This window comes from Scyliorhinus canicula, chromosome 17 (assembly GCF_902713615.1).
Source record: "Scyliorhinus canicula chromosome 17, sScyCan1.1, whole genome shotgun sequence".
Classification (NCBI taxonomy): Eukaryota; Metazoa; Chordata; class Chondrichthyes; order Carcharhiniformes; family Scyliorhinidae; genus Scyliorhinus; species Scyliorhinus canicula.
In genome coordinates this window covers 103,613,506-103,624,418 of record NC_052162.1, presented here as the reverse complement: position 1 = coordinate 103,624,418, position 10,913 = coordinate 103,613,506, and the positions used below count along the sequence as shown (strand labels likewise).

At 46.8% G+C, this 10,913-nt stretch overlaps 1 protein-coding gene across 2 annotated transcripts; it reads left to right on the top strand.

Annotated features, from left to right (window-relative positions):
- The first annotated feature begins 4,685 nt into the window (after positions 1–4,685).
- LOC119951434 (zinc finger protein 2-like) lies at positions 4,686–9,494 on the top strand. Of its 2 annotated transcripts, none has more exons than XM_038774617.1 (2): positions 4,686–4,757; positions 7,948–9,494. In XM_038774617.1, exon 2 carries the CDS (start codon positions 8,020–8,022, stop codon positions 8,860–8,862), a length of 843 nt encoding a protein of 280 aa, XP_038630545.1. In that variant the 5' UTR covers positions 4,686–4,757; positions 7,948–8,019; the 3' UTR covers positions 8,863–9,494. The 2 variants fall into 2 exon arrangements, with proteins under 2 accessions (XP_038630545.1, XP_038630544.1); XM_038774616.1 differs by having other exon boundaries at positions 7,945–9,493.
- The last annotated feature ends 1,419 nt before the right edge of the window (positions 9,495–10,913 follow it).

The window sequence follows — 10,913 nt, the reverse complement described above, 5'->3', positions numbered from 1 at the left end:
TGCAGTTTGTGGAATCTTTGTAATATCCCGAACACAAGTTAGTTCCTTTTTGTTGTGAAAGAAATGACTCGAATCGAGAGTGATCTGAAAGTAGGACATTTTATTACAAGCCTGCAGAGGAATGCTTCAGTGAACCCAAACTTCTCAAAGAGCACTTATTGTGACGTTTGTACACCACACAGCTTCAGCTGCCTGCACACCTGAGGGAGTTTTGTCTGTTTACGGCCTTCACATGCCCCTGTTAAACACGTTTTATCATTCTCAGAGGCCAGCAAGGTAGCAAGGTCAGTGAAAAATGTAAGAAAAACAGAAAACAGTTTGGGCTAATAAGCTACAGTACCTTCAGCTCTCCTCACAGATGGAAAAACAACAGATGTCTAGGGCAAGGGTTATGGTGGGAAAATACAGCAATGGAGACAGTTCTCATGAATATAACCCACTTTGTACTCAGTAATTATATTATCCCTTTATTCCTCATATCCATCCCTCCTGTTATCCCCTGGACAGATTATATCTGACCCTGGTGGACACAATGGCCTCAGTTGATAGGGCTGCCCAAGGATCTTACTGGACTCCTGTGAGTATCAAGTCCTTGGTGTTATTTACATCCCTGGTCAAGTTTCATTACAGATTTGCTGCTCAGCCTAGTGATGTCCACCCAGGACTGCATCATGAAGAGTCAGATTAAACTATATAAATATCATCTTGACATCCCTCTCTGGAGGTGATGTTCAAACAGCAACTGGGACCTATACCCTGTTTGACATCATTACCATTTGTCATGGAGTCTGCACGTCCTCCCCCTGTGTGCGTGGGTTTCCTCCGGGTGCTCCAAAGATGTGCGGGTTAGGTGGATTGGCCATGCTAAATTGGCCGTAGTGTCCTAATAAAAGTAAGGTTAAGGGGGAGCTTGTTGGGTTACGGGTATAGGGTGGATACGTGGGTTTGAGTAGGGTGATCATGGCTCGGCACAACATTGAGGGCCGAAGGGCCTGTTCTGTGCTGTACTGTTCTATGTTCTATTAAGTCAGTAAGAATTGTCAACGGGGATTAATCAGCACTTTACGATTGAAGATGTTAATCAGTGAAACCTTTTAGACACCCAATTATAGATTTTGCATCAAAGATCAATTAAGGTTTGATGTAAAAGTTCATAATTGTATTGAAATTGAGTTCCAGTCAAGAGTTCTTGAATGATCTTAAGATCACAGATGGTGCTTTAAAAGAAAAAGTACACTGCAGCCCTGAAAATCAGTGACAGATCCAGAATATTAAACTCCTGCTAGCTATAGGGTTGTTGATATTAGCAGAAACAAACCTAATATAACTCAGATTCTAAGTACTGGATGTGTTTCACAACAGTAGTAAAACAGCATCCAACACTCTTCATAAGTCACTTATGAATTAGTTGGTGAATGTACAGGTTTGAGGACTTTGTGAATCCCTTTCCACACACAGCAGGTGAATGGTGTCTATTCAGTTTGAATTTGCTGGTGTGCGGTGAGCTTGGATGGCAGCCTGAATCTTTACACAGGAAGTTCAATGGAGTCTCCTGGGTGTGAATCTGGTGGAGACCGGATAGTCAAACAAATCTCTTCCCAAACATGGAGCAGGTGAACAGTCTGTCTCCAGTGTGAATTTGCTGGTGTCTCACCATGTCAAATGATTGAGAATCCTTTCCCACACTCGGAGCAGGTGAATGGTCCCTCCTCGGTCTGAGTCCATTGGTGTTCGCTGAGGGCAGAAGAATGTCTGAACCTCTTTCCACAGGAAGTGCAGCTGAACGCTTTCTCCCAAGTGTCAATTCACTAGTGTCCAATGAGCACAGACTACTGCCTGAAACTCTTCCCACAGGTACTGCTGCTGAATGGATTCTCCTCACTGAATTCACTGGTGTAACTGGAGGCTTTGTAACCAAAGAACTTCCTTCCCATCCCACACACACTGAGCAGGTGAATGGTTCTCACCAGTGTGAGGGCGCTGGTGTCTCGGCAGGTCAGGTGAGTGAGTAAATTTGTCCCCACACTCAGCAGGTGAACAGTATCTCTTCACTGAATGCGTTGGTGTACAGTGAGGGTGGATGACTGTCTGAAACTCTTTTCCACAGTAAGTACAGCTGAATGAGCAAAGAACAAAGAAAATTACAGCACAGGAACAGGCCCTTCGGCCCTCCCAGCCTGCGCCGATCCAGATCCTTTATCTAAACCTGTTGCCTATTTTCCAAGGTCTACTTCTCTCTGTTCCCCACCCGTTCATATATCCGTCCAGATGCATCTCAAATTATGCTATCGTACCCACCTCTACCACCTCCGCTGGCAAAGCATTCCAGGCACCCATCACCCTCTGCGTAAAAAACTTTCCACGCACATCTCCCTTAAACTTTCCCCCTCTCACCTTGAAATCGTGACCCCTTGTAATTGACACCTCCACTCTTGGAAAAAGCTTGTTGCTATCCACCCTGTCCATACCTCTCATAATTTTGTAGACCTCAATCAGGTCCCCCCTCAACCTCCATCTTTCCAATGAAAACAATCCTAATCTACTCAACCTTTCTTCATAGCTAGCACCCTCCATACCAGGCAACATCCTGGTGAACCTCCTCTGCACCCTCTCCAAAGCACCCACATCCTTCTGGTAATGTAGCGACCAGAACTGCACGCAGTATTCCAAATGTGGCCGAACCAAAGTCCTATACAACTGTAACATGACCCGCCAGACCAGTTAAGGGTGGCAGATTTCCTTCATTCCCTAAAGGGAATTTGTGAACCAGGTGGATTTTTACAACAATTGACAATGGTTTCACTGTCATCATTTTAATTCCATATATATGAACCCAGTCGTCCCACAGTGAGAGAACCTGAATGGTCTATCGTCATTGTGAAGATAGAACATAGAACAGTACAGCACAGAACAGGCCCTTCGGCCCTCAATGTTGTGCCGAGCCATGATCACCCTACTCAAACTCACGTATCCACCCTATACCCGTAACCCAACAACCCCCCCCTTAACCTTACTTTTATTAGGACACTACGGGCAATTTAGCATGGCCAATCCACCTAACCCGCACATCTTTGGACTGTGGGAGGAAACCGGAGCACCCGGAGGAAACCCACGCACACAGGGGGAGGACGTGCAGACTCCACACAGACAGTGACCCAGCCGGGAATCGAACCTGGGACCCTGGAGCTGTGAAGCATTTATGCTAACCACCATGCTACCCTGCTGCCCCCTTGTTGATGAAATATCAGGTTCCCAGAACTTTAAAAATATTGAATTTAAATTTCACCAACTGCCATGGTGGGATTTGAACCTTGTGTTGGAAGACATCTTACTGGACTTTTCTTTGTTCTTTGTTCTGTAGTCATCTGGGATGGCCACTTACAACTATGGACAGAGAAACTCGCAAAGCCTCACGGGTAAAATGGACAAAGCAAGATTCAGGCAGGCTCAAAGCCTGAAATGTATATTTGCAAGCAAGGAGTCCAGACGGTATTGAAACTCCGACCAATTAGCATTTTGATGGGCCGATTAGCATTTGATGGCCCATCTCCACCAAGACAATGGACTGGTACGTGAGCAACCGGTACAGTCCCGGACATTTCGGTGCCACTGCCTGTTCTAGGGAAGCATAAACAACAGGGAAGGTGACCGCTTGGGACACGCCCAGCCATCCAGGCACCCGCCCATTTATTGGTTAGAAATTGAACACAGTGATCGGGGATCACCCAATTGGTGGGGTCCAAAGTGAAGGACCGCCCAAAAGAGCCCGAAAATGCACAAGTATAAGAAAAAGAGTTTGCCATATGTTCGTCCTCTCTTGGTCCTGGTGTCCCGGCTACGACCATTTCCAAGTGCAGCACCACCAGAAGCAAGTCCAAGTTCAAAGCTCGCTACCAGACGGATGAGCCTAGCTGAGCAGCAGTTACTTCTCCAGACTCGATAGATCCAGAATCGGACAGCAGCCACTGTTCCTCTGACCTAAGCCGGTTGCCTAAGTTAAGTGCAGGTTGTCTTAGTCGATAGGTGTAGTTAATTAGTAGTGTTTATGTTGCATGACTAAGTGTGTGTAAATAAAGTACCCTTGACCTTGAAATAACTAACTGGTGTTTGGCTCTTTGATTGATAGCCGATTGAACCTTTTCGTGGTATCATTTGATACCTGGCGACTGAACATTAGAATATAGATACCAAAAGAAAGGAGGGCAAACCCACTGATTGCCATAGTTATGGCAGAGCCACAGAAAAGGCAACAGTTCTATTACTTTATACTGTGGTCAATAGCTACAATTGTAATAGTATGCCAATAGGGTGGTACGGAGGCACAGTGGGTAACACCCCTGCCTCATGAGGACCTGGGTTCGATCCCGGCCTCAGTCACTTCTCCCCGTTTTTGTGTGGGTCTCATCCTCTAGACCAAAGAACACTTCAGCAGCATTCAGCCTGATCTTCAGGTAAGCTTACTGTACTCACCCCAGTCCAACGCTGGCATCTCCACATCAAGATTAAAAATGTGTAGGAAAGGTGGACTGCCCCTTAATTGGTAAAAAAAAATTTAAGGATGACAATTATTAATTTATATGAAACAACGTGAGTTGCAGCGGCGGAGTGCTTACATAGCATTTCCCGCATTTCAGACTGGACCCAGTTCTCACCACATGAGCTTCTTGCGCAGGCGTAGTGTTTTGCTGTGAGTGCCGCATGCGTAGTGTGGGTTGTCCCTGGCGCTGCAAGGAGCGGACAAGAAACAATGGAGAACAGTTGAGTAATGGAGTCGGTGGGGGAGTGATGGTGCCAGCGGAATGGGCGGATCGGCTTCATAAATATACCGTGGAGATTTATAACTCGTATTTAAAAAAATAACCGGTCCCGCTTTAGCAGCAAATGGGGAATAAAATTCGGAACCACCTCCCTGGTCACCGAAAACAGGCCTGAATTAATGGCCGCCAGCTTTATGGGGGGCATTGAGCGGGAGAGCGCATGTGTGGTAGCCATCTTTATGGGGGGCAATGAGATCCAGGGGGCATGCGTGGCCGCCATTTTTGCAGAGGCTGCAAACCCGGATGAATAAGCCACCGGGGGGGGGGGGGGGCGGGGGGCGGTCATTAAATCAGACGGAGTTGGGACGGGAGGGGCAATGAATCAGACGGAGTTTAGTGTGACATCAATGGGGTGTTGTAAAAACAGGAGGTCGGTGTTACAGTCAGAAAAAACAACAACTCATATTAACTTGATCAAGCATACCAGTGAATTCTAACAAAGTCTGTCTTCCAGTGAATTCCAACAAAGTCTGTCACCCAGGCACATGACATATTAGGGAAGGTGACCAAAAGCTTTGGACAAGACAGTCTGAATGAGTGCTTTTTGTTACAGAACTTTTTTTTTGGAAATGTTTTTTATTGAGTTTTCATATTTTATATCCAACAAATTACAAATTATTAGAAAAAAAACCACGCAAAAATTAACATGTATATTTACAGGTAAGCATCTTCATAATAACAACTGTGGCCGCCCCCTTTAACCGGCATACATATTTTACATTCCCCAATATGGCCGAGGCACATGTTTGTAGGCATTTATTTACAATTTGGTTTTGGGCCTTAGCTTGCTATCAGACTGCCGCTTGCGGCTTTGTCCTTTTTTTTTGGAATAATTTTTATTCAAGTTTTCAACAATAAATTTTATCACAACAGAGAAAAACAGTAACCCCCTCCCCTCCAATACAAAAACAATAAATTAACAAGAAAAAGAAATAAGCGTAAAACCATGAGAACAAACCCTCATAACGAACCCGTAGCCCTCTTCCCCCCCCCCCCCCCCCCCCCCGGCTACCTTCCCCCGATTCCCGTCCATTTTCCCCTGATTCTTGACCACCCGACTATTCTTTCTCTTGTTCGTTGGCCACAAACAGGTCCCGGAACAATTGCATGAATGGCTCCCACGTTCTGTGGAAGCCGTCGTCTGACCCTCGGATGGCGAATTTGATTTTCTCCATTTGGAGAGATTCCGAGAGGTTGGACAGTCAGTCTGCAGCTCTGGGAGGTGCTGCTAACCTCCAGCCAAACAGGATTCTACGGCGGGCGATCAGGGAGGCAAAGGCAAGGGCGATTGCCCTCCTCCCCAGGAATAGATCTGGCTGGTCTGAAACCCCGAAGACCGCTACTATCGGGCATGGCTCCACCCTCACCCCCACCACTTTGGACACAGCCTCGAAGAAGGCTGTCCAGTACTCCACAAGTCTGGGGCAAGACCAGAACATGTGGGCGTGGTTGGCCGGGCCTCTTTGGCACCGTTCACATCTGTCCTCCACCTCCGGGAAGAACCTACTCATACGGTTTCTTGTTAAGTGGGCTCTATGTACCACTTTTAGTTGCGTCAGGCTGAGCCTTGCACACGTGGAGGCGGAGTTGACCCTATGCAGTGCTTCACTCCAGAGTCCCCACCCTATCTCAATCCCCAGGTCATCCTCCCATTTCTTGTTGCGTCCAGTACGGTGTCGTCCCTTTCTACCAGTCAGTCATACATTTCACTACAGTTCCCTTTCTCTAGGAGACTTGCGTCCAGTAGGTCTTCCAGTAGTGTCTGTCGTGGCGGTTGTGGGTACGTCCTTGTCTCCTTTCGTAAGAAGTTTTTGAGCTGCAGGTAACGTAGCTCGTTCCCCTTGGCTAGCCGAAATTTCTCTGTCAGTTCGTCCAGTGTTGCGATCGTGCCGTCCGTGTATAGGTCCCTGACTGTCAGTGTCCCTCCGTCCTGCCTCCACCTTTTGAAGGTGGCGTCAGTCAGTGCTGGTGTGAACCTATGGTTGTTGCAGATGGGAGCCTTGTCCGACATTTTGGTCAGGCCAAATTGCTGCCGCAGTTGGTTCCAGGATTGGAGGGTGGCTGTCACCACTGGGCTGCTGGAGTGTTTTTTGGGTGGGGATGGGAGTGCTGCCGTGGCGAGGGCCCGGAGGGAGGTCCCCATGCAGGAGGCCTCCTCCGCACGCACCCACTCGGCTTCTGGCTCTTGGATCCATCCCCTTACTCGCTCGGCTGTTGCCGCCCAGTGGTAGAATTGTAGGTTCGGGAGGGCTAGCCCCCCCCTGGATTTTGTTTTTTGTAGGACCTTTGTTACAGAACTTGAGAATCACAAGCTGTTGAAGCTTTTTGACTGGCATTCAACAGGACAGGCACAAACAGGAGAGCTTAGTGAAGACTCAGAAATTAGGTCAGTAACTCATCCTGGTTCGGGAGGGCTAGCCCCCCCCTGGATTTTGTTTTTTGTAGGACCTTTGTTACAGAACTTGAGAATCACAAGCTGTTGAAGCTTTTTGACTGGCATTCAACAGGACAGGCACAAACAGGAGAGCTTAGTGAAGACTCAGAAATTAGGTCAGTAACTCATCCTGAGAACAATGTGACACTGAGATTGTGAACATACTGACTTCATTTCAAAGTGTTCTCAGAGAGAGGGATGGAGCTGGTATGTAGTGAATATTGGCGCAAGGCGGAAAACTGTCCCTTCAGTTTTCTCAATGTTTAATTAGAGTTAATTAGTCATCAGGAAGAGAACCAGAGATCAGAATGGGCCATGAGACTGATCCCAGGTTTAATTTAGTTAGAGAGGGAGAGAAAAAAAGGAAACCCTAGGCGGTTTGGAGAAATCACCTTCACCATCCTTCATTGAATCGCCACACAGTAAGTTTTGGACACTGGTTGGTCGGGGGTTTCAGATTTTGTTAAGAGGAATGACTGAAGGAAATGATCAAACATACTGTTATCTCTAGTTGGACAAATTTGTTAAATAGATACCAAAAGAATTGTTCAAAACTTTGTGTTGGAATTCAGCATAGGGGGAAGGGACAGTGTGTGGAACGTTGGAACTTTGGGGGAACAAGAGAGGAAGAAATGTTTCACAGAAACGAGAATTGTACTGACAGCAATGACTTTTTAAAACTCTGTTTTGTAGCAGATTAGAAGGGGAGGATTTGAAGACGTGGTCAACTAGTCATCAAACCTGGAGAAACACAAAGGCACCAGTACCATGGACAAACCCTGGAAATGTGAGGAATGTGGGAAAAGATTCAGTTACCCATCCCTGCTTGAAAATCACCGGCGCAGTCACACTGGGGAAAGACCATTTACCTGCTCCACATGTGGGAAGGGATTCACACTGTTAACTCACCTGCTGACACACCAGCGAGTTCACACTGGAGAGAAACCGTTCACTTGCTCCGTGTGCGGGAAGGGATTCACTCAGTCATCTAACCTGCTGGCACACCAGCGAATTCACACTGGGGAGAGGCCGTTCACCTGCTCCATTTGTCAGAAGGGATTCACACAGTTATCCCATCTGCTTACACACCAGAGATTTCACACTGGGGAGAGGCCGTTCACCTGCTCCATGTGTGGGAAAGGATTCGCTGAGTCATCCAGCCTGCTGAGACACCAACGGATTCACACTGGGGAGAAACCGTTTACCTGCTCCGAGTGCGGGAAGGGATTCACTGAGTCATCGTACCTGTTATCACACCAGCGAGTTCACACTGGGGAGAGGCCATTTACCTGCTCTGAATGTGGGAAAGGATTCACTGAATCTTCCAGCCTGCTGATGCACCAGCGGATTCACACTGGAGAGAAATCGTTCACCTGCCCTGTATGTGGGAAAGGATTCACTGGGTCCTCTGATGTGCTACGTCATCAGCAAATTCATACTGAGGAGAGGCCATTCAGCTGTACTTCCTGTGGAAAGAGATTCAGGTCTTCTTCCAACCTCACAGCACACCAGCGAACTCACACTGGAGAGAGACCGTTCACCTGCACCCAGTGTGGGAAGAAATTCACTCGGTCATCACATCTGCTGACACACCAGCGAGTTCACATGTAACTGCGGGGGAGGGGGTTCAGTGGTAGGGGAAAATAGAAAACCCAATTTAAAGGAGGAGGTAAGAGTTCAGGTTACCAATGTAGTGGATGCTTATCAGAAAATAAAAGTGAGGGACAGAACAGGTGAAGGAATTATAGAAGAGTAGGGAAATTTTACATTAAAACAAATTTAAAAGCTTTGTATCTAAATACAAGAAGCATTCATGACAAACTTAATGAGCTAACGACACAAACAAAAACATAGGGCTATGATTTGGTGGGGATTACTGAAACGTGGTATCGGAATTGAATATCCAAGGGTATGCAGTATTTCGTAAAGACAGGCTAAAAGAAAAGGAAGTGGCGTAGCCCTGCTGGTGAGGAAAGGGATCAGTGCTGTAATGAGAAATAACGTAAGCAATGGAGATCAAGATGTGGAGTCAGTCTGAGTAGAAATAACAAAGAGAAGAAGAACCATAGAAAGCATTCTTTCTGGTTGTATCACAGCTTGGTATGGAGCCTGCTCTGCCCAAGACCGCAGGAAACTACAAAAGGTCATGAATGTAGCCCAGTCCATCACGCAAATCAGCCTCCCATGCATTGACTCTATCTATAATTCCCGCTGCCTCAGAAAGGCAGCCAGCATAATTAAGGACCCCACGCACCCCGGACATACTCTCTTCCACCTTCTTCTGTCAGGGAAAATATACCAAAGTTTGAGGTCACGTACCAACCGATTCAAGAACAGCTTCTTCCCTACTGCCATCAGACTTTTGAATGAACCTACCTTGTATTAAGTTGATCTTTTCTCTACACCTTGCTACAACTGTAACATTATATTCTGCAGTCTCTCCTTCCTTCCCTATGTACGGTATGCATTGTTTGTACAGCATGCAAGAAACAATACTTTTCACTGTATACTAATACATGTGACAATAATAAATCAAATCAAATCAAATCAAAAGTTCTTGGTAGGTGTAATCTGTAGGTTCCCAAACAGTAATTCTACAGTGGGGCACAATATAAACCAGGAAAAACTGGGGACTCAGTTAGTGAGCCTATCTCATGTGGCTTCAATCCCAGTAGCCCACCGCACAGCTCTGCCACCTAGACAGGCACCTCCCCCTGTCCTGAGTTCTCTCACAGATTCATTGATACTCGACCAATCATTTTCAGACAGACTTACTGCACTAAGTACGTGTTATAATTAAAATACTCACCCTTTTTGCAGTTCAGCCGTTCAGATAATTCATTACAAGCATCCTATATTATTATAAAAGATAATTTCAGGATCCCTCAAGGACAGAATGAATGTTTATTAGCCAATGCGCTGGGAGCGCACTGCTTCAGAGAAAGGTCTCGGAAGCAGACCCTACCCAACTGAAAAACAGTGAGAGATTCATACAGTGAAGCAAGCAGTTCATTGCTTAAATTCCAACATTGCCTGTTTAGGTTCCAATAAACAATTTGCAGATTTTCACGAGACAGGTTGTCTATTGTTCCAAAAGTTGCCTGTCTTCCCTATCATAGAATTTGCAGTGCAGAAGGAGGCCGTTCGGCCCATCGAGTCTGCACCGGCTCTTGGAAAGAGCACCCCACCCAAGGTCAACACCTCCACCTTATCCCCATAACCCAGTAACCCCACCCAACACCAAGGGCAATTTATCATGGCCAATCCACCTAACCTGCACATCTTTGGACTGTGGGAGGAAACCGGAGCACCCGGAGGAAACCCACGCACACACGGGGAGGATGTGCAGACTCCACACAGACAGTGACCCAAGCTGGAATCGAACCTGGGACCCTGGAGCTGTGAAGCAATTGTGCTATCCACAAGGCTACCGTGGAAGAAGACGCTCCTGAGAAGAAGAATCCAGAGACTTTCTACAATGCAGGAGGCCATTTGGCCCATCGAGTCTGAAAGAATACCCTATTTAGGCCCACTCACCCACCCTATCCCCATAACCCCACCTAACTTGCCTATCTTTAGACACTAAGGGGCAATATTTCAAGCATAGCCGATCTACTGTCTGTGTGGAGTTTGCATGTCTTCCCATGTGTGCCTGGGTTTCA